This window comes from Hyperolius riggenbachi, chromosome 5 (assembly GCF_040937935.1).
Source record: "Hyperolius riggenbachi isolate aHypRig1 chromosome 5, aHypRig1.pri, whole genome shotgun sequence".
In the NCBI taxonomy this organism is placed as follows: domain Eukaryota; kingdom Metazoa; phylum Chordata; class Amphibia; order Anura; family Hyperoliidae; genus Hyperolius; species Hyperolius riggenbachi.
Window position 1 is genome coordinate 261847650 of NC_090650.1, and position 24704 is coordinate 261872353.

General features: G+C 46.0%; 1 protein-coding gene across 1 annotated transcript in view; it reads right to left on the reverse strand.

Moving 5' to 3' along the window:
• TXNDC5 (thioredoxin domain containing 5) overlaps positions 1-17361 on the reverse strand; it is a 40279-nt gene extending 22918 nt beyond the window's left edge. Inside the window, exons 1-4 of the mRNA XM_068236865.1 lie at positions 17081-17361; positions 6759-6908; positions 5073-5178; positions 2165-2261 (exon numbers count right to left, since the gene is read on the reverse strand). Coding sequence (XP_068092966.1) covers positions 2165-2261; positions 5073-5178; positions 6759-6908; positions 17081-17259 — 532 coding nt within the window. The 5' untranslated portion in view covers positions 17260-17361. The remainder of the gene's footprint in view (positions 1-2164; positions 2262-5072; positions 5179-6758; positions 6909-17080) is intronic.
• Positions 17362-24704: the final 7343 nt, after the last annotated feature.

A 24704-nucleotide genomic window follows, 5' to 3' on the forward strand; every position in this document is an offset into this window, starting at 1 on the left:
GGAGTGGACATTACACTGTTTGCTCCCGCTGGCCGCATGTGATAGAGCTGACAAACTCCCTTTGTAGTTTCTGTAACTGAGTGGCCCTTGCTTGTCCTCCCTGTCTACAGAGCAGAGCAAGCTGATCCTCTGCATAGAGTGCGCTGTTTGTACAATTTAGAGATTAGCCAGTGAGCATTATCTTCCAGGTGTGAGCTTAAAATGTGACATTAATCTCCTCCTACCTTTTAAGTCAATGAAGAGAGATTACTCACCAATATTGTGCAATAAGATTTAACGGCAGCATAATGCCTAGTACAGACAAAGATGTTCTGCCAGATCGATTATTTTCAATATGTTCGATTTGATTTCGAACAATTTTTTTTGTTCACTTCTATGGAAAAATCGATCAAAAAAAGAACGGACATGTTGAAAAAGTATCGATCGGGCAGGAAATCTGCCTGAAAATCTCATCGTGTGTACTAGGCATAATATAAGGAAGATCAACAGTGTTACAGCAAGCCTCTTGTGTAATGGCTCTCATTGCAAATCTATGCAAGGCAAGCACACTGGTAGAAGACTGGAGTCCTTAGAGGAGTAATTAAACCACAGTACTCATGCTAGATGAAACTTGGCTGAGGCAGCTCATGACGACTGCCTCTGCCCAGAACCCAGCAGTCCCTGACCCTCTTAAGCGCTTTACCAGCAGTTCGCCTGGTGGATCACTTCAGCCGAGTCCAATTTTCTCCCAACTAACCTTGCCCACTGCATGACATCGCTCTCATGCCGGAACAGAACCTGCAGGCTAGTGACGCATCAGTACAGCCTCAGCCCCCTCCCCCGCAATATGCCTTGTACGTATATACAAAGATCAAGACAAAACCTAAACACACACATACTGATTTTTCCAGCAGATCTGTATCAGTATATCTGCTGAAAATATATTGCCCCCAACATGCCTGATTAACACTTGATTGATTTTGGGCATTTTTTTTGAGAGAATGCGATTTCCCTGTGAGGGGACAGGAGAATCCATGAACACACAGCAATGCATAGAGTGGTGCACTGCTAGCAGATTAACCAATAATCAACAGATTTTTGCTCAAATCTAATTGTGATCGAGTGTGCAATGTGATAAGAATTAATCTCTCTCTAAACGGCTTCTAAACAAGGGAAATTGATCGGCTTGCAATATCAGGCTATTATTGACCAATGTAAACATTAAAACATACATACATTACATCTTTTCATGCCCCTCGCTGCTTCTGCCTGCATTTGTAATTCCCAGCAGGGGTCACATGCCGGGAGAGGTAGTCCTGTTAGATGAGAGTACAGCGCTGTACTGTGATCTGATCGGACTACATAACGCCTGCTCCCCCACCCCACCCCGCCCGAATTAAAATGTCGCTATGAGAAGACTGAGCATTCCCAACGAGCCAGAGGCTAGTGTAGCAGCACCCCATAGGCAAGAAATGGTGCTCCCCGACCCCGCAGCACACACTATTACAAACATCCCTTGCGGGGAGGTTTTTTTTTTTAAAGGGGCAAAACGCTGCTAAGTGCGCTTAAACTGGACAGTAGGGTAAAGACTTGTTGACACAAGAGATGGTTGTCTGCCGAAGCAGCAGGTCGGGGCCATCTCTGATGAGAACTTAGTATGTGTGCAGTGGCACCTGATCCCCCTGGATGCGTCAGTGAGCAATCCACTTGGCAGATAGTCTCAGCCGAGGTAATTGTTCTACTTGCACCGGCTGCTCTGTGCTGCTCTTCTCCATAGCAACAGAATGTGTAATCATTCAGTAAATGATAAAACCTTTAGGGCCCGTTTCCACTGTTGCAAATTTGCAGCGTTTCCCTGCATGCGATTTGGACAAAGACGCAGCCTAATGAAAATCAATAGGCTGCCATCTGAACCGCATGTGCAGGGGGAAAAAAAAAAAAAAAAAAAAAAAAAAAAAAAAAAAGCTGCATAATCTCACATCGTGAATGAAATTCCACAGATTCATTTTGCTGCTCATTTCTTAAACTTACGTCACTGACACCAGCAAGGAATACAAAGATTCATTGTGCCATTGCATTTTTCTTTACTTTAGAACAGACAAGTTATGTAAGTACAGGTTCAGGCAGATTTTATGATGACCAGGAAAAGTTTAATACAAATTAATGGCGTCATTTTTTTCAATACCTTCAGCAACGTGATCCTTGAAGTTTCCTGAGGTGAGTTCATACAGGCCCTGCTTGGCTTCTAAAGTTTTAGGAGTTTCTTGCTCAACCTTCGGCTCCTAGAAGACGGCACATAGCTCTTATGAGTTTGTACAAATAGATCACCCAGCTAGATATATGTGGTTGTGCAAAACTGGACTATTACAAGGTGGTTGTTATCAGATTCCAATGCCATACAACTCTCACATCACACCACTGTCACTGTAATTATGTGCCAAGAGAACCTATGAATAATTCTGAGCGGTTTTGTTAAATCACTTATGGACTACAAGCTTGAGATGCCTCAATCAGGCATGCTTTGTAGTCTAAAAAGTATTATGAAAGCTGATGTTCCACAGAACATAAACACATACACATGTTTTGGAGCTTGTCTATTTAAGTGCCAGGAAAAGTCTATGCAGTGAATGGAATCAATACGTCAGTCTTAAATTTAGTAAGAAAATGAAAGTTTTAGTTAAATATTTGAGCTCGAAAATTGGAAATATAAGAGCCCAGTAAAGTTCAAAAACAGGTAGTAGAGGTTGTCCTTCCAAGTTCTAAATATCGTGCTTTATTAAGATCAACTACTTGTTTGATGACAGAATTAAACTGGACATGCTTGTGCCCCATGCAGTTCATGGTTTAAAATGCACTTGCCAGAACTTTAAATTGAAAAGTCTGGTGGGTCAGAGCACTTACTACTGAACATCTTCCTGCTGCTTGTCTAAAGGGTCCCTCATGCCCCCAATTCTACCCAGATACTCCCCAACAGCCACCCAAAACATCATCAGGTAATAAACTAGCAGTTCAGCACTGGGACATGCCCAGGGAAAGAAAGTGCTTTTTGTGTACAAGAACCTCCTTTTACCGGGCAACAATGGTTCTGAACTCACATCAAATCAAAAAGCCTCATGCACTGATTTCTCAGCTGAAGTTCAGTTGCCGCCCCCCCCCCCCCTCCCCGTTTTTTATAGCAGGGCTGTGGAGTCGGAGCTGGAGGCCAAGAGTCAGGGTAATTTTGGGTACCAGGAGTCTGAGTTGAAGTCGGTGGTTTCATAAACTGAGGAGTCAGGGTCGGATGATTTTTGTACCAAATCCACAGCCCTGGTAAGTATTAGACTAAGGTGTCAGAGTCGAGGAGTTGGAGCCATTTTTGGTACCTGGAGTCAGATGTTTCATAAACTGAGGAGTCGGAGTTAGAGTCGGATGATTTGTGTACCGACTTCACAGCCCTGTTTCGTAGTACAGTCCACTTATGGCTGGTGGTATCAATTCATTTTAGATCCACAAGAAACTTTAAAGTGTGGAATTGGTAAGATTCTTTGGCCTCGATTCATAAAAGTATGTTCGGTGAAGTAAATCCGTGCGGGAAAACTCAGCGCTTGGTATTTCAGACTTCTGGGTGGTCATTCATAAAATGTTGCCAGTTGCGATAGCAGAGCGGAGATTTCCCGCTGTAGGCAGGCGGTAGGCTGTCGGGAGCCTTGCGGAATCACAGAAGCTGGCTGAGTTCCTCAGTGCGCTGCTCTCTCTGCTGCTGCTTGGGAGGTCTGTGCCCTTCACTGCAATGTATTCCGCACTCCTCTCGCCACATCAGAGGTAGCGGTAATCCCCGTCCGCATACCGCTTCCTCTAATTTTTATGAATGGACATTTTGTTACTTTTGTTAAGATAATCACCGCACAAGGCAGTGATTTATGCGCATGCGGGAATGCTTTATGAATCGAGGCCTTTGCAGTTCTTGCTTTGTTTTGAACCCTGATACACACTGTCCATTTGTGGGTATGTATGTAATTTTTTTTTATTTATTTTTTTAAACAGACTGGGTTACTTTGCCTCTGAGGAAGCAGTGGTTTACCGTGAACACGTGTCCAGTCATTATTTGGGACTCTGCATGGTAAGCTGCATGTTGTTCCTCAATCTGTAAGGCCTTGAGGAATTTTGTACAAGAATAAATGTGATGCTTTTTGACTAGCAAATTAGGGTTGGCTCCATTTAAAGCCTCAATTTTAAACCTTTGGTGCATTTGTATGTTTATAGGGGAGCAGCATGCTTTATATTAGGATGTATACATGCTTGATAGCCTGTCATGGCAGAATGTCTGTAGGGAGTCATTGCTTAATAATGAAGAGGAAAGTGAGAGGAGACATCTGAACGCTGCTGTAAAGAAAGAACGGTAAACCATGGGCTAATTCAGCAGCTATTTTCCATTATTTAAATTAGCACAAACCGATACATATAAAAACCCCTCTCTACAACAGAACTTTGTGTAAAAGCTGGTCACATACATACTAAATCAATACTATGCACAAGACATGACACCAGTTGAGGAGGTCCAATCCCACGGCTATACACGGAATACACCTCTAGCATAGAAAACATTTGAGGGATACCAAAAAGGAATGTTCCCTAGAAAAATCACAGGGTAACTAACTAAAAATATACAAGGTGGCCATACCTGTGGCGTTTTTAGTGTCCCCATGTACTGTTGGGCCCCTCAGCTTTCCCTCTCATTCAAAGCTTTGACCGAATCCAATGATGCCAAGGGGCCCAGCAGTATTTGGTAACATTAAAGAAGCCACAAGTATGGCTACAATCGAAAAGGTTATGTAGGTTTACGCATGCTTTACATTTCCAATACATTTTTCCATGTTTCAAGCAAAATTTGTGTTTGTACCCACTGATGATCTCTCATGCCTGCCTAAACCCAAGTGGTTCCCTCACATAGGGCCACACCTACCAAAAAGCAGGAAGATCCCAAGAACCCCCAACTACCTCACAAAACTTAATTAGCAGAAAAGAACATCAATGAAGGTTACACGGTCCCTTTAAACACAAACTAGACTGCAGAGGAAAAATGTTCAGGAAGGCTGCACTTCCTGCACACTCACTTCTGCTTGCTCATTTAGCGTTTGAAGCATCCAGTTTTCCAAAGCCTGGAAATCCCGCACTCCCTGATACTTCACAGCTTCTTGGCCCGGTTTAAATAACTTCAGACTAAAAGAAAACAATAAGAGGAAACATTATTAGTCACTAGACATGTAAATATCATGGCAATTATCAGACATGAGAGAGCAGAGAAAAGCACTGAAAGGTAACGTCAACAGATGTTTAATACGTAACTAAATCTGGCTAATGGAAGATTTGCAGAATTTTATAACCACACAATACGGGCCCATTCTATGGCATCCAGTGGTATAAATACACTGAACACACATTATCACAAGAAAAAACTAAACATTTTAAAAGTAAGAGGTTATTTAAATAGGACTAACTCATCACTGCTAAAAAACAAAAATCATTTAGGCTAGGTTCACAGTAGGACATTGCGTTGTGATGCCACGTTAAAGTCATTACGCCACATTACAATGCAACAAAAAGTGGTAACGCAGATTAACGATGAGTTACTGTCGCATGAAGGTACAGTAAAGCATGCAGTCAACGAAAAGTATGCTTTCCTGTACCTGGTAACGTGTGCGTTTAAATAAATAAATTGGGAAGTCTAACTTTCAACTGCTAACCATGCTGACTTGCTTAATGGACAGGTGCGAGCAAAAAACACACGATCTACTTACCTGGGGCTTCTTCCAGCCCCTGGCAGCCGATATGTCCCTCGGCACAGCTCCGGTGTCCCTGGATCCCCTCCGTTGCACATCCCCTCCTCGCCAGTTCGGCATCTTCTGCGCCTGTGCTTGTGTGGCCTGGAGCATTCGGTGCAGGTGCAGTACTTCTGTGCCTGCACAAAATGCTCCAGGCCACTAGCAGGCACAGAAGATGCTAACCTGACTAGGTTGCCATCTGCAACGAAGCGGATCCGGAGACACCGGAGCTATGGCGAGGGACAGGAGGCTGGAGGGAGCCCCATGTAAGTAGATATTTTATTTTGCGTTCACCTGTCTTAAGGTGGCCACACAATTGATAGCCGCCCAAAAGATAGATCCCTCTCTGATTCGAATCTGATCTGCTTCCTGACACACAGCAAATACATTTATAATAGATTTCAGCATGAAATCTAATAGAAATCTATGCTATGGACTGCTGTGCTCCTTTTGTTCCCCCCAGATAGTGTTATACCCCAGGAGCCCGTTATTAATTTTCTAAGTCACTGATCTATGAGGATTGTATGTAGATCAGATGTTCAAATGCAAGTCCGATCTGCCCCATGCTTGGTAAAAGCTTGCGTAACAACCTACTGCCATCAACAAATCAATATAAAACCACAGAAAGAAGAACTAAAGATGATGGCTTTCCTACACCTCGTTATAAGCTTCCTTATCTCAAAAGTACGCAAGTATGGTTTCTTAATATTCCTAATAAGTATGTATAAAACACATCAGCCCAAATCTGCTGTGTGAGAAAATTGGGGCATATTTTTACTGATAACAAACGGACAGATTTGGATGAATGCAGTAAACCGCTTAAAGCTAGATCTTTTGAATAATTCTTGTAATGTGCTGCTGCAGTGGAAACCTAGCGTAACACCAAGCTAAATATGTTCTGGGGAAGCTCACACTTTCTTTCAAGGATGCACAACTAAGGGCAATAGGCAGAAATACAGCTTTTACATGAAAACTTACGTGGGGTACCCTCGGACTCCATTTTCAGAACACAGTGCATTATCCACTGTACAATCCACCTTGGCAACGTAAACTGGAGCCTTCTCCATATTATTATACTTATCACCCAGCTCATTCCACGTAGGCTGAAGACGCAGGCAGTGGCCACACCTAAAAGTTAAACAACAGCAGTTAATATATTTCCTTTTGTATGCAGATTAAAATTTGACCAAACAAAATAAGCTGCAATTGTATTTAAATGCTCACTTTTGATATCCGATACAATTAGCAACCAAATTTGCAGTCAAAACAACTGGCAATTCAGATCCCAAAAATATTGAGACAATATAAAATGTAGGTAAAACAGAATGCAATGACTTGCAAATGATTTACATTCTGTATTTAATATAAAAGCCAGCATAATGAAGTATATAGGTAACTAGTTTAGGAAAACTATGTTCATTTTGAATCTGATAACCACAGCACATTTTAGAAAGGAAAGAGAAGGACCATCTGTCAGGTTTCCAATCCACAGTTGAAAAGCAAGCATTCATGATGGTATGGGAAAGCAGTAGCACTCACAGCATAGTGATGTTCTTTTTCAAGGTAAACTTTGCTCATCTCAGCAAGACAGTGCCCACCTGAATAAAGCACGTATTACAACAGCATGGTTCCACAGTAAAATAGTTCAGCCCTCTTTCAGTTACACACCAACAACTCCAGTAGTCAGCATTACAAAAGATGCCCCCCTCCAACCTCCACTACACACAACCAGAGAAAGTGTTATGCATTCTAACCACCTCTGTTGCATTATAACAGCCTGCAGATCCCTTAGTTAGTACACGGAAGCAGCACTGCATTCTGCTACGGCACTGACAGGTGCTGTTCACTGTACAGAGGGTGAATGCAATACTTCTACTCACTCACCAAGCACAGCTAATGAAGCTGTTGTGAAAAGAAGGTAGCAGTCTGTGTATGACCAAATTGCAGGGAACCGACCAGCAGCTGCTAGAGGAGGAGAATGGCACTGACTGGACCTGTTGGTTCCTAAGGTAGGCATACATTATGCAATATTTTTAACTAGTTGGTGGCATATGCACTGCTGCGTGGGGCAGAAATGCGCTCACCATCCTGCAGCGCATATATACACCATCCTGCAGCGCGCACACGCCACCCCCCCCCCCCCTGCATGCGCACACCATCCCAAAAGGACATACAGACACACAGCAGCCTACAAATTATAATTTGAGTCAGTTTATAAGATGGAAATCCTCATTATAGATTGATGAAATATTCTAATAAAAACTAGGGCCCTCTCAAACTGTCACTATATAAAAATCAACAAAACAAACACGGACCCCCACAAATACCGCATCACACTAATGTCATGAAAATGACATAAGTTTTATTGATATACTACATTACAAAAATATAAAAACAAAACCAAATTCTGCCAGGGTATACGTCGTCACACAATATCAGTAAATAAATGCATTATATACCCAAAGGCTCGCTCTTCCATAAATAATGCATAGGTATTGCACAAAGGGAGAACAATAAAGTGCCAGTGCTGTTATGATGAACACATATGTGGAATTGCACAAATACAAATATTTGCACCAGCAAAGAGAAAAAGTATAGTATATAAAGAGCAAGAGAGCTGGAAGCCGTCTGCCCGCAAGTGACAAGTGATAGAAATCAATAAAAAGGAGCAAAGAGATAGGCCATAGAAGATGGAAGTGTGAGCCAAGTAGCAGTGAAGCAGTGTGGATGGAGAGCAGTGGTAACCGAAAAATGCAAAGCGTGAGGACCAGAAGACTCACCAATATGCAGCAAGGAGGAAAGAGCAAGGTTCCCTGGACAGAGCCTTCGCGATTCGCTGCGGCTTCTGCTGGGTACAGTATGTAAATCAGACATGGATCCAAATGCCCCCCTTTAATTGGTCGAACATGGGCAGGAGCACAGGGGAATGGCGGGCAACAGACGCTCTGTTTGGCATAGTGGTGGTTGGCAATCTAAACAATTTTCAGGCTAGGTTCACAGTGGTCAGCTGCATAACACACGCATTATGATGTGCTATAATAAGTGTGAACTGCAGTGGAGACTGGACATAGACTTTAACACAAAGCCTGCATGCAGATAGTTAGAATAACGTGATCAGTTACTATGCAGTACTGTAAAAAGGCTAATAGAATTGTATGGGCAGTGAGGTGACACGCATAATTATCGTGCAACGCAGCTGACCACTGTGAATACTGCCTCAGTATCAAGTGGTGCAAGTTACAAACTATATTTATTCCCCATCTAAATAATTCTGACTCCTCTAATTCACATATTGCAATCTTGTGGATTGAAAGTATGTAACAAAGGGCATTTCATCTTTGCCAAAGCTAGCCCTTGGTAGGAGTACATGCAGATGGTGTAGATAGAAACAAAGACCATCAATCAGGCCTTAGGCAATCTAACTGTAATGCCGATTAGCCGCCGGATCGACTCCCGCTGCGTCCCCGCGCAGATCGATTCCCGCTCATCCCCGCCGGCGCTCCTTATCAGCCGCTGGAGGATCTATCCGGCAGGTCATCGGTCCTGTCTGATATCATCAATCGAGCCATCAGCGGCTTGATTGATAACAGCGCACCTCGCCGTGTATGCCCAGCATAAGAGTGATGTGCAGATACTCTGCAGAAGAATGAGGGGATTCTTCCCCATTATGCTGGGCATACACGGCGAGGTGCGCTGTCATCAATCGAGCCGCTGATGGCTCGATTGATAATATCTGACAGGTCCGATGATGTGCCGGATAGATTCCCCGCTCGATCCCCGCCGGCGAACAATAGCGAGGAATCGAGCGGCTGATAAGGAGCGCCGGCGGGGATAAGCAGGAATCTATCCACGCAGACGAGCAGGGACGCGGCGGGAGTCAATCCGGCGGCCGATTGGCCGTCTATGCCCAGTATCACACATTCTTCACGTACGATCTAAAGCAGGTTTACAGGTGATAGACAACACCTCTACATGCAACGTGCACAACACTATTAGTGGATTCACAACAGTTAGCAGGGAGTGCATATGTAGAGTACAGTACTACTGTATAACTTAATTTGTATTCATTAACCCCAATTTGATAACATATCAAATTAATTGATTTCATGAGCAAAGAGATTTTGTAAATCAGGAACAACTGTACAAGAGCTGACAATAGTTACAAGTGTTAAACACTCAAATGCACTTGTTTAAATTACAGCCCATATAATACCATTTCTCTTTTTTAAAATACTAAAATACATGAGGCCTGAAACCCACTAAAAGCGCAAAACGCTACCGCAACCACTAGCGATTTGTGATAGAGTTTTGCAATCGATTTTGGGAGCGTTTTCCCAGCTCCTACACGATTCATTAGAGTGGAAATGCTCCCAAAATGCTGCATGTCCTGCGATTGTGATTTCCTTAATCGAAATCGCTCTAGTGGAATCTGACCCATCCATTTACATTGGCAGAGCGTTTAGGGAAATCGCTAGCGATTGAAAGAGCTCCCTAAACGGTCAAAAAAAATGCTCTAGTGGGTTCCAGGCCTCAAAGCTGTATATGAATGTCAGTTTACATAACAGCTCAGATGGATGCAGCAGTAGTGACTAGGGAAGTCAACTAGGGAAGTAAATAAGATACAAATAATTCAGTTGATGTAAGATTATGCAAATATTCCATAATAAATGTATGCAGCTTAAAAATTGACCAATCAACTCCTGAAGGTGAAATGAGGTTAGTGCATTTTCTAGTTGCATAAATCTGCATAAGCACAGAAATATTTGCATCTCATTAGTGACAATACTACTTCTCGGGCTTTATTTTCACAGCATAGAGGTTATTCATAATATATAAAAGATTCCTGTGTACACAAATATATAGTCACAATCCGCTATATCTGATTTAAAAAAATACGGTGACTGCTTTATTGCAGAATGCTTTATAAGCAACTGCTATCACTGTATATACAAGTTATTTATGATGACCATTATGAGAAATAGAATATCATATTTACTCTTTAGGAGTTGGAGCAATTTTTAGATCCTGGAGCCGTAAAGAAAATGTTCTGACTCAGGGCTGGTGCACACCAGAGCGATGCTTGGGGATAGAAAAACGCTTGGCTAATGTATTTCAATGGGCTGGTGCACACCAGAGCGGTTCGTTTTTTTTCACAAACGCAAACTCGGGGGCTGCAGCATCTCTTAGATTTCTGAGGAGTTTCTGCCACTCTGAAAAACGCTAGATCAGAGCGATGTATGGGCAGATCGACCAAGAAACAGATCTCTATCTGATCAGAGAGAGATCTGTTGGCTGACTGCCCGTCCATACACCGAAGGTCGATTCCCAAAAGGTTTCAGCATGAAATCCATCCGGAATCGGCCTAGCGACGCCGCCTCCGCCACTCCCCCCCCCAAATGTTTACTGCCCCCATTGCCCAGGCATTTGAATCTCACCTCTTCCAGTGGCCACGACTATCCAGTTGCTTCCAGGCTCGTCCGCTGCTTCCCCATGAGGGCCGGCGTCACACACGCAGCTACGGTGGCTGTGTACAGCACATGGGAGATGAACAGAGGCGCCTTTGTTCATCTCGCAGTCTTGTATCCACCCCTCTCTTTTCCTGTCTACAGAGAGCGACTTCTTAATCCTAAGTGAAGACAGGTTAAACTCCTCACCTGCCTATACAGTGGTTGCCTTGGAGGTAACCCATGTTTGTGAGTATAAAACGTTTATACTTTTGCCACTTATCCTCCTTTCAATACATACTACACTATATTGGGATCTCGGTGTCTTTTTTTCTCTGCGTATAGCACATGGCCCACGTGTGACGTGACACGCGCACCTGGCAGCTCTTGGACAGGTGAGATTTGAATGCACGGCGGGAGGGAGGCACATTTACATTTGGGGGACAGCAGCTAGGGGTCCATCGTTCATTGTACGCCGTTACCGCGGCACACCTGATCAACCATGTCAGCCTGAGATATTCAAGTGATTTAAACTCGAAAATTGGTCAAATTGTCGATTGAGCATGCTTGTTTTGCGGCACTGATTTTCATACAATTCAATAAGATTATCAAAACCGGATTGTCTGTCAAGCCACAAAAATCATTAGATATGCGGCCATGTTGAGGTCCGGTTCCCACCTGCAGCTGGATCATGTGCAGCCAGTGGGAGCAGACAGTGTAGTGTTCGCTCCCATGGTCCGCTGTAGTCTTGCTGGAGCCCGGGGCGTTACCACCACAGACTATATGGGGAACGCATTCGCCTATCGCGGACTGCACAGAAGTGCAATGGATCCAGTGCAGACTGACAAATGTGAATGGCTACTATATATTAATAGGAGACTTTTCCTCAAGTGGAAACACAACCTTACGGTTTCACTTTATTTGCATAAACAAACACCACTGATAATCTGAGATCCGCCAAATTTGATACACTAGTACTAATTAATGAATATAGCTGGAAAAACCAGATGCCAGCAGGTTTAGAAGCATTATATAATGTAGTTTCCTGAGCAGCAGTATAACACGTCAGTGAGCACGTCTAAAGCTACATACTCACTTCCTCAATTAAAGAGAGTCATTGTTGAAGCCAAAACTATACAGTGTGCACAGGCGTCCTGCAACATCGTTTACCTTTGAAGAAAAACCTGAGCTGGGGGAAGAAAAAAATATATATACATACCTGGGGATTCCTCCACCCCCTTCAGGCTGTTTGTTTCATCACCATCCTCCCAGGCTGCCTCGATCCTCCACTTGCCGGCGCACTGAGTCCTTCTGTCGGGGCGTACTACGCATGTGTGCCCCCATCATGACAGGCTTAAAGTGAACAGAGCACCATTTTTAGCACCCAGGGCATCTTGGTAGCACATTAAAAATGCATATTAATGTTCTTTCCTTAAAAAAGAAAAAAAATAAATAAATCTATTCCACCTCTTTTTACATTTAAATGTTTTTATTGCCCTACTTCTGCTGGCCTGCTGTCCACAGAAAGAGGCGGCAGATAAGGATTGCGTAATTAAAAAAAGGACAGTGTACTTCAAAAGGTTTAGAGAGTCACACTTTATTACATTCACACCTCCCCGTGATAAATAAGGGCAGAGGGATGGGGAGGGGAGGGGTGAAAGGGCAGCTCCTACAGCTATTAGAAACTAGTAAAAATGGCAGGAATAAGTTGTTTGGATCCCTTTAAGTTTTATGTGAATCAGCCTCAGGGCCCATTTACACTAGGGACAGTTTACCGCTAAATGACAAAGGGCTAGCACTTTTTAAAGTGCTTGTGCAATAGTAACTATATGGAAGTGTTATTTAAATACATAAGAATATGGGTAGGACAGGAGATCAGGACTATGGTAGGATTAGATTGTGAGCTTTTCTGAAGACAGTCAGTGACATGACTATGTACTCTGTAAAGTGCTGAAGAAAATGTCAATGCTCTATAAATACATAATCATATGGCAGGACATTAGATTATGACTATGGTAGGATTAGATTGTAAGCTCCTCGGTGGTTAGTCAGTGATGTGACCACATCTTCTGTAAAGTGTTGCAGATGTTAGTGCTATATACCTACATAACATGGTAGGACATTAGACTATAACTATGGTAGGATTAGAGTGTGAGCTCCTCTGTGGACAGTCAGTGACACAACCATGTACTCTGTAAAGTGTTTCCCGAGATGTCGGTGCTATATAAATACATAACAATACAGTAGGATATTAGACTGACTATGGCAGGATTAGATTGCAAGCTCCAGAGTACAGTCAGCAACAAGTCTATGTACGCTGTACAGTGCATCAGGGAGTGCATTAAAAAAACCGCTCGGGAAAAGCGCTTTTCACAAAAAAGGATCGCCCATCCATGCACCGGGAATCAAAAAAAAAAAAAAAAAAACACACACACACACACAACGTGAACGCTAACACGAGCGGAACGCAATGTGAACGAGCCCTTACTGTTTACCTTTTCTGTTTTTCTTCATCTGTCTGCTTCTGTACACATATCCTCACAGTCTGCAATTGAAAGCTGTCTTCTGTAATGCCTCCGAATACTTTACCTGTCACTGGCGTTTCTTATCTTTTTTTCCTTGGCTCTGTCAGAGCTATACCCTTCCGTCTCTCTCCGCAGATCCAGTGTTATCTTCCTCACGAGCTCCTGTTCACAGCCCAGCATCTCGCGCTCATCAGCTCTCTCTAGCTTCTCAATTGAAAATCCACACGATGCTCTCCCGTGATCAGCTGAGAGCCGAGCGGTTTGTGACTCGCTGCTTCCCTGAAGTCTACTGGCCATCCTGATCTGCTCACATTCCCGGTGCACCCGTGCCAGACTGATGGCCGCTTACCCTCCACTCAGAAATGTGTGCATGTGGCATGGCTACAATGGCCTCAATTCCGGTAGGGTTTTCAAACAAATTGTCTCATGTACGGTAATTTACCTCACAATGTAATGACATTTAGCAATTCTGGTAGGTTTTAGTCATGTTTTACCTCATGCAGTAAATTATGAGGTATTTGAGGTAATTTGCATTAATTTTACAGAAAATGGCTATTCCCATGGAAATTAGGGGCATGTTAGCACATAATTTACCGATAAGTTTAACCTCCCTGGCGGTATAATTATTTATGGATTTAAAGTTCTGAAAGCGGTGCAATTTTTTTCACAAGCTTTTAGACCCTACAAATCATACCACTAGATAGATCTGTGGCAGCCCTGCACATTAATCACCTCCCATGGCTCCAGCTCGGAGATATCGCTCTGAGATGTGGATTTCCGGCCCGAGCCTGACTCGGGGTTACTGCTAAGGCAACTTTTCCACGGGCAGTTGATAGGCAGTGAAATGCCTCAAACTCACAACTGTTTGCTACTGCCTGATACCTGCTCACTGCTGCCTGGTAACAGTTTGCTGAGCACACAGTACAACAGTCCGTGGAAAAAAAAGAGGCCTCAGGGCCCAATCACACTTGTGCGTTTTCGGAGCGATTTCAGCATAGCTGAAAATCGCGAGCAGTTTGAAAAACGCGTGTACAATGAAAGTATATGGAAGTGTTCTCATCTTAGCGATTTGCAATTTGCTGAAATGCAAACGCGATGCCTGCATCGTTTTCTGAGTGATTGACTTTTCAATGTTAAGTATAAGAACGCTGGAAAATCGCTCACCTGTTCACAACCAACAGAATTTTCCCAACCAACCTTGCAGATTACCCACAAAAGGCTGATTGAACTAGAAAATTGCAAAACGCTAATCGCTGAAAAACTGCTGGAAAAACACTTTCTATACAGTGAAAAATCATTGGGCGATAACTAGGATAAACTGCTGGAAAACACAAGAAAATCACTCAGCGTTTGCATTTAGTGATTTCTAGTGTGAATGGGCCCTCAGATCTGTCTCTACCTGGGGTAAAATCAATTTGTGCGCATTTTGCAGTTTTTATTGGAGTTCCTATTGCTGTTTTAGTGGAGTTCCTATTCAGGATGTGTAATAGAAAAGAATAGTAGAAATAAAACTCCAACTATTTACTGGATTTGTTTTTATATAGAGGATGCTCATTAATATACTTTTCATAGATTGCTACATAATCAAATCGACTCTCCCCCCCCCCCCCCAAAAAAAGAAAAATCTTCCAAAGACTATCCTAACGTATGGATGACAAACACTACTACGTATTTACTGCAAGCTTACCGCTGAAATACTGAACTTCATGCACTTGCTGCATGTTTTACAGAGTGTTCGAAAATGCAGAAAAATCTTTCAGAATTGGTAAAAAAAATAAAATAAAAAAAAAAAAAAAAGGAAAATACCGCATGAGGTATTTTACCTACAAAAAAAAATATTTACCTCACATAGCTACCAGAATTGAGGCCAATGCTAGCCTGGTGCCTGGGTCTGCCCCACACGCAGCATGCAGCGCTGGAACTTGGGGGAGGCTCCCATCGGCCCAGTCCGACCCAAATAAGGACATTTAAGAGACTATGGTAATACATGCGAATGTTCTGAAATACTATTGTATTGCAACAATGGAAAACACAACATAAGTAAATTACAGGAAATTCAGCTAAATGGGCTTGATTCACAGCGCGAGCTCAGCGCATGCTACGCAGCGGTTATGTAGCTAGCATGCGCTGGTAACTAATGTGTGCTCCTGAGCTACGGCCGCTGTTCTATGTAGCAACATTGTAATAGAACATCGCTCCACTGAACCCACCCTATGGTCTGGCGGGTCCAATGGCTTTAATGGAAGTGATCTCCGTACTTTGATTGTCCCAATAGGTCTTTGTAAGTGACCAGCAAACGGTATGCTGCACAACCGCTGCATAGCGTGTGCCGAGCTTGCGCCACTGATGAATTAAGCCGTAAAAATCAGGTTAATTTCACATTTTTTGCGATCCAGTTCCAGTGTTTCTTTCTGTCAGCATCAGAAAGACAAAACAGACAGCTAAAGAAAATCTGCAGAAACAGACTGATGGAACTGGCGCTGTAAAGTGAACCACCACTACCCCCGAAATCGAAGTACAGCCCACTGAGTACACACGCAAGCTGATGCCAAAACTCCAAAGCCACGTCAGCAGGACCTCACGCCCACTTAACTCCGTTAAAACCAAAATAGTAGGTGCTATGAAACTATAGTAAACTGCAGGCCTTACGCAAACTATTGTACAGCATACCTTTATAAAGCAGTAATGTCTGCCTATAAGCAATCAGACTAAGCTGCAAATACCACTGTTGGCCTGTCCTGATGATCTGTGTAGATCAACACAATTTGTTTAGGATGGAATAGGACAAAAATAAGCACACAGGTAAGCTGACTACACCGTAGTGCAACAGGGGTTAAAAAAGTGGTGAGGTGGAGGGGCTGGCTGTCACTGACTAATCACAAGAGGCCACAATCCAATGTTTATAGACCCAGATAAAGTTCTAACACAGGCAGTGAGTGGCAGGGCTTCTGTATGCAGATGTAACAGTATAGCATGTACAAAGCCTAATCTCTCTACACTTAATTAAACTACAAACAGACTCGGTTATTACAAATCCATTCCAGAGGAAATAGGATTTCCTATGAACAAAGCAGACTAGTTTTTCGGCCTTGGGAAACTTTTGCATTTTTCCAGCCTAGGGATGTGGGTGGGTGGGGGAAGTAAAAGCCGGACTGTATATAGGCCATATTTTCCCTGCATAGATCTATTTTTACCCCAACCCAGCCACGTTCTGAAGACCCCCCAATGGGCAGCACAATAATTACAGAACATAATGGAGATCGATCAGCTCTGTTATTATTCCTGCCAATGTGCCTACCCACCCACACGCCCGATCCCTGCCTGCCCTTACCAGGGAGCGAAGAACATGATGAAATGCGGCGCCTCCTTGATGGCATGGGAGAACATATCGGCCGAGTAGAGGTGCTTGTTGTGCGGGTCATCCTCCTCCTCCTGCTGCTCTCCCGTCTCCCCGGACACCATGGCCAGCAGCGGCCATAACAGCAGCCATGCGCAGCGCCCTCGGAGCATCGTTCCGGTTGTCTATGCACGGAGGAGTGATCGGTGAACACACAGCCTTCCTTCCCGGTGTAGAGAGAGAGGAGCCGGCCGGCTGAGGAGGCGGGGTTATCACTTAATGGGGATGACAGCACTGGAGAGGAGGAGGGACGGGGCTGCCACATGCCAGGTGTCATCATTACACACGGATGTGTAATGTTGGTTTCCGCATATTTCTGCCAGCAGCGGCTTCATGAAAGCCTGTGCTTTGAAGTGTGTGTAGTGTAAGCGGCGACCCTAGAAGAGACTCGAGGTCTATTAAGGCCCCATACACACATCAGACTATAGTCTTTGGAAAATGAAAGATCACAGACCAATCTTACCACCCTTCCTGTAGTATAAGAGCCATACTCTACACAGTCTTTTCTATGGAGCTGAACTCCACATCAGAAAAAAATCTTTGCAAGATGCTGCACACACAGATGCTGTACAGACACAAAAGATCAGTATCTGCAAAAGATCTGTTCCTGCCAAAAATCCATTCCTGCAAATTGCAATGATAGTCTATGAGATCTGCAGATCATCATACTAGGGTTGCCACCTTTTGGGCAAAAAAAAATACCGGCTTGGGGGTGTGGCCTAAAAGTGGGAGGGGTTTATTACAACCTTTTTTTATTCAAAATAGCACTCGAATCTGCAGAAAAAAAAAACTCTTTGGAGAAAAAAATGCTCAGTGTCCTCTTAAAAGCCCCATTAGGTGGTCATATAGACAACGGCATAGCCTCCCTTCCTCCCTCCCCCTTATATTTCCTCTGCTGCTGGTCTGCTCCTTAGCCCCTCTTTATGACTGTAAAAGCCAAAGCTCCAGTACAAAATACAGCAAAGGAAGCCTCATTAGGATCCAGAGGCTTCCTACACCTAATGCTGGGTACACACGATGCGTTTCCACGTCGAATGCGCCGCTCGATTCGTTTATTTCCGAGCATTTCCGAGCGCATTTCGATGATTTTTAGGTCGAATGCCATGTAAAGTATGGCAAATCGACCTAACGATCCATCAAAACGCAAATCGGACATGTCGGAAATAAACAAATCGACGGGAATCGAGTGGCGCATCGAACGCGGAAACGCATCGCGTGTACCCAGCATTAGGTAAGTATGTGTTTTTGAACCTGAGCTTCGGCTCGGGTCTTCTTTAATGTATAGTCTATATTCAGGGCCGGATTTGTGCTCTTTACCGCCCTAGGCCACAGTCACCAGCCGCCCCCCTTTAGTATAGGTAGCGAGATGACCCCTCCCCCCTTCCCTCTAGCATAGGTAGCCTGATGACCCCCTCCCCCCTTCCCTCCAGTATAGGTAGCCTGATGACCCCCTCCTCCCAGTATAGGTAGCCAGATGACTCCTCCCCGCTTTCCCTCCAGTACAGGTACAGGTAGCCAGATGCCCGCCCCCCCCCCTTCCCTGTAGTATATGTAGCCAGATGACTCCTCCCCCCTCCCCCTTTTCTTCCAGTATGGGTAGCCAGATGACTCCCTTAATCCCTCCTCCCCCCCCCCCCCTTTCAGTAAAGGTATGTAAAGGTGTCACTCATTTCGTCTTGTCTCCAGTGCCAAAGCTTCCTGTTCCTTTCCATCTCCAATGCTGTCCAAGTCCATAGCCGCCGGCCACAATGCAAACATGCACAGAAGGCAAGGTGGCTGCTGCACAGGCAGCTAACAGTAGAGTACCGCGGGTCTCCTGCTTTGCAGCATTTGCAAATGCTGCACCAGCTTAGCCTGCTGCTTTGGTGCCCTTGCTCCTGTGGTGCCCTAGGCCATGGCCTAGGTGGCCTTGGCCTAAATCCGGCCCTGTCTATATTGTATATCTAGATGCAGAGGGGTGAATGGAGCAGGCATTCACGTTCATTACTCACTAAGCGGCTGGCAACATGAGCAGTGTACCCTAAACTACATACTCACTCGAAGATGGATCAGGGGATATGGGACGTGCAAGCGTTCCCTAAGCCATCTTCGCAATCATGTACCGTGTCATCAAGCAACGGGAGCGAAAGAGACTTTAAACCATCGCAGTAATTATGTGCAGTTGTAGGCCTCTTGCACACTGCACGCGATTCCGATTCAGATTCCGCTTTTTAATCAGTTTTTTCATCCGATTCAGATTCTGATTTGCAGTTTTCTCCTTGCACACTGCAAATCGGAATCTGAATCAGATGTAAAAACTGATTAAAAAGCGGAATCTGAATCGGAATCGTGTGCAGTGTGCAAGAGGCCGTAAAGGGAACCTGAGCTGTAATTAAAAAAAAAAAGGAATCTGGACTTACCAGGGGCTTCCTCCAGCCCCCTGTAGCCAGTGAGGTCCTCTGGGATCCTCTTCTTCCTTCCCCTGGTCCCACTAGCGGCTCGGTGGAGTTGTATGTGCGGTGAAGTTGCATGTGCGCGCCCCCACTACACGCCTGTTGCCATAAGCCTCCTGCGCATGTATGGCTCTCTAAGGAGTGAACCACTCATGCGCAGGAGGCATACGGCAACTGGCGTAATGACGCAAAGGTTGCAGTAAAGTCGCTGATTACTGGAGCCGCCAGCCAGACCAAGACCAGAAGAAGAAAGAAGAGGATGGCGGAGGACCTCATGGGCTACGGGGGCTAGAGGAAACCCCAGGTACGTTCAAATTCAGTTTTAAAGTACAGCTCAGGGTCCCTTTAAACTAGCTCTTGTGCAGTATAGAATCGCTCAGAGGGATTTCTGGAAAGGCTAAGGAGGTAAGTGGACCGGGGGGAGGGACCCTGAGGAAGACAACAACTTGCATCTAGACATGTAGGAAAAGGTAATCCAGCCCACCATGTTTCCATTAAGTTTTTCATGGGTCAGGTGTAATTTAACGCTGTGCAGACAGTGTATAATACTGTAGAAAAACAGCAGTAAATAGAGCTGTCATGACAAAGAGCCCCATAAGAAGCGCAGGCGTATGAAACAGTTGTAGGGCCATCGTTCTGCTTAGTCAACCACAGCCCAGATACTCAGCTCTATTTAAAGTAAATGTGAAGTGAGTTGGTAAAAAAAAAAAAAAAGTCAGATACGTATGGACAGGGAAGGTTCTGGATACTATAGACCCTTCCCTGTCTTTCCTTACGCCCCTCGTTCCAGCGCTGTCACCCCTGTTGTGCATACTCGACTAACTGGTTGAATACATGACTGGGAGGCTTGGGAAGCACTTGTGTCCTCCTCAAGTGCTTCCAAAAACTGGCAGATCCGTATTCGTGCATGCGTATACTACACATGCGCCCTCGCGCAGTACAGAGCCACACGTCTTCAGAAGAACTCGGGGAGGGGACACAGGTACTTCCAAAGCCTCCCTAGGCGGCAAATGTAAACGGGGGTGATAGCGCTGAAAAGAGGCGAACAAGAAAAGTCAGGGAAAACTCTATAGGATCCAGAGATCCTTCCCTGTCCATAGCTATCTGTCTTTTAGATTTTACCTCACTTCACATTTACTGTAATGTACATTAAACAACCCTTTCTCCACAGTGTTCTTTGTCTGCAATTCAAAGACAGTGACAATGCAAAAAGAAACACAAAGAAGTACCCAGGGCCGGCCCGCTCATGAGGCGGGGTGAAACATTTGCCTCAGGCGGCAAACTTCTAGGGGCAGCACCCGCCCGGGGTTGCCGGCTGCCGAGCCTGAGGGGTAGCGGGCAGGTCGGGGGTATTGGGCCTAGCGGTGGGGAGGGGGGTCGAACCCCCACCTCCCTCGCCTGGGTCCCCCGATCTGCGCTCCCCTCCAGCCTGTAATTAGGAAGCCGCTGCCAGATCGTAAGAGGCACGGGCGGGGAGGACTCACCTTTTCCGCGTTCCAGCGAGCGCTCCACTGACGTCACTTCCTGCATCGCCGCCCACTGTATTGTAAGTGGACGGCGATGCAGGAAGTGACGTCAGTGGAGCGCACGATGGAACGCGGATAAGGTGAGTCCTCCCCGCCCGTGCCTCTTACAATCGGGCAGCGGCTTCCTAATTACAGGCTGGAGGGGAGCGCAGATCGGGGGACCCAGGCGAGGGAGGGGGGGTCCGACCCCCCTCCCCACCGCTAGGCCCAATACCCCCGATCTGCCCTCTACCCCTCCGGCTCGGCGCCCCCCCCCCTGCACCCACGGACGGGGGGGGGGGGGGGGGCGACAGCGGCAGCAGCTCTCTCCTAAATTTGCCTCAGGCGGCAAAAAGTCTAGGGCCGGCCCTGGAAGTACCATAAATCGAGCTGATCTGGAAGCAGTATAGTCACTTATGAGAGCTACTCAAAGTGCTGCTCTCTTTACTGTGATGTTTCATTATTACTCACTATAGGTCTGCTGCCTGTCAGCTTTAGCCTGTGACTCCTGTGAGCTGGGAGCTGACCTTACTGATAACGATCTTCTCCGGGTCTCCTCTGCCCCCTCTCAGCTGCAGCTGTGCTGACTGTCACTGAGGAAAACATCACAACATTCAGGAGCACGGATGGATCTTCCCTGTTCTGCAGCGCGGTGCTTTGTTTCTAAATTGTGTCCCTCCCTCCTCCACTCCTCATTGGATAGCCTCAAGCAGCAGCTCCAGCATTGGCTAGTGGAAAGCTTTTGCTGCTGCTGCTATTGGCTAGATCTTTCCTTCATATTAATGACACTTCTGTGTGTCATGACTTAGATTGCGCAGCAGGGATTTTCCGGCAGATGACGTGCCGGTATAAATTAGATACCGGCTTCCGGCTTTTCAGTGAAAAAAACGGCAGTACCGGCCATATACCGGCTGGGTGGCAACCCTATCATACACACATGATTTAACTGACATTCATCTGCAGATCAGATCCACCAGGATGGATTTTCAGATCTGCAGATGACTGCTTGATGGCCACGCCCATTTCACAGCACGACGCACTGAGGTGCGCCCAGTTTTTCGGAGCAGCGCGCATCCCCCCATTTGCCGCCCCCCCTCCCTGTCCCAGGTTGAACCGACAAAAATCTGGTCACTCTACATAAATGAGGCCCTCATCTGGCTTCTGTCTTGTTTTCGGCTGGCTGACCTGTGTGCTGTACTCGGCTGGCGGTTATGCTGGGTTTGCTGGTGGTGATGCTGGGCCGCCTGGCTGGTGGTGATGCTGTGCCGGCCTGGCTTTGCTGGGTGCTGGGCATGGGGCTTTGCAATTTGCTGGGGGCTTCACTGGGGTGAGGGCATTTTTGGACGCTTTGCTGGGCTGCGGGCTTTACTAGGCTTTGCTGAGCTGGGAGCTTTGCAAGGCTGTACGCTTTACTGGGCTGGGGCCCGGAGGCTTTGCTGGGGGCTTTGCTAGACTGAGGGCTTTGCTTTGCTGGGGGCTTTGCTTTGCTGGGCTGAGGCCCAGGGGCTTTGCTTTGCTGGGACCGGGGGCTTTGCATTGCTGGGGCTTTGCTTTCCTTGTATGGGGCCCAGGGGCTTTACCTTTGCTGGGGGCTTTGCTAGGCTGGGGCTCCGGGTCTTTGCTTTGCTAGGCCCGGGGGCTTTGCTTTAGCATAGGTAGCTAGGTAAAGATGCCTTCAGGATAGGTACCTATGTATAGATGCCTTTAGTATAGATAGCTAGGTATAGGGGTCTTCAGTATAGGTAGGTAGGTTTAGGGGCCTTCAGTATAGGTAGGTACGTAGGTATAGGGGGCCTTCAGTATAGGTAGGTAGGTATAAGGGCCTTTAGTTCATTATAGGTAGCTAGGTATAGGTAGGTCAATTATGGGTAGTAGGTATAGGAGCCTTCAGTATAGGTAGGTAGGTATGGGGCCTTCAGTATAGGTAGGTAGGTATGTGGCTTTCAGTATAGGTAGGTAGGTAGGTATGGGGTCCTCAATATAGGTAGGTAGGTATGGGGCCTTCAATATAGGTAGGTAGGTATGGGGTCCTCAGTATAGGTAGGTAGGTATTGGGGCTTTCAGTATAGGTAGGTAGGTATAGGGTCCTCAGTATAGGTAGGTAGGTATGGGGTCCTCAGTATAGGTAGGTAGGTAGGTATGGGGTCCTCAGTATAGTTAGGTAGGTATGGAATCCTCAGTATAGGTAGGTAGGTAATGGGGCTTTCAGTGTAGGTCGGTAGGTATGGGGCTTTCAGTATAGGTAGGTATGGGGCCCTCAGTATAGGTAGGTAGGTATGTGGCTTTCAGTGTAGGTAGGTATGGGGCTTTCAATATAGATAGGTAGGTATGTGGCTTTCAGTATAGGTAGTAGGTAGGTATGGGGTCCTCAGTATAGGTAGGTAGGTATGGGGCTTTCAGTATAGGTAGGTAGGTATGTATGGGGTCCTCAGTATAGGTAGGTAGGTATGGGGCTTTCAGTATAGGTAGGTATGGGGCTTTCAGTATAGATAGGTAGATATGGGGCTTTCAGTATAGATAGGTAGGTATGGGGCCTTCGGTATAGATAGGTAGGTATGTGGCTTTCAGTATAGGTAGGAAGTTATGGGGCTTTCAGTATAGGTAGCTGGGTAGAGAGGCTGCCCGCCTGCCCTCCTCCTCCCCGCTCGTTCCCCCTCCTCCTCTCCCCCCCCCCCCCCGCACATCTACTAACAACGGCCACTTACCTATGCCTGGATTCCAGCGTGGAGCGCACATCCACAGACCTCTCTCTTCCTCCTGCTGTTTCCCCGATGCTCTGTCTCTGCTACGATCAGCGTCATTAGCAGAAGCCGGTCACTAGGGGAACAGAGAAGGAGAGAGGTCTGCGGCTGTGGTCTCCAGGCTCCACGCTGGAATTGAGGCAGAGGGAAGCAGCCGCTGTTTGTAGATGAGCGGGGGTGGGGGGGAGAGGAGGAGGGGGGATGAACAGGAAGGAGGGGCGTTCGGGGGACCAGCGGGGGGAGGGGGGTGTGAGAGGAAGTGAGTCGCCGCGATCTGAGGTCTGAGGAGAGGAAACAGAGAGAGCGGGGCACGTGGGCTATAATTGATCCGGGGCACCATGGCAATAGGTTCGGGAGCGGTGCCCCGGATCAAACGGCCTAGCGACGCCACTGGTGTGCGATAGCGCGAGCGATGAAACTTCCTGCTGCTTTTTCTCCCAAATATTATATGTACCTCGTGCATTAAAATACTTTACCTGTCATGCCACCTGCTAGTGTCACTGCTGTGTCGTCATACTTTCGCATTCGATTCCCACATGACTTTTAGCATATAGCACATTCCCGAATGCTATACTGCCGGCAGCCACGTGGTGCACCAATGCGGAAGTATGGCTGGCAGCGCGACAGGTAAAGTATCTTTATGCTCGGGCACCAGGAGGCATATACAATATTTGGGGAGTGGGGGGGCTAGTCGTGGGTCACGGGGCCGATTCACGAAATATTTCATGCTGAAATATATCGGGAATCGGCCTGAGGTGTATGGGCAGCCAACAGATCTCTTTCCGATCAGAGAGAGAGATTTGTCTCTTGGTCGTATTGGCCGCAGTAGTGTTTGAATTACACCGGAAACAAGCATGCAGCTAATCTTGTCAGATCTTAC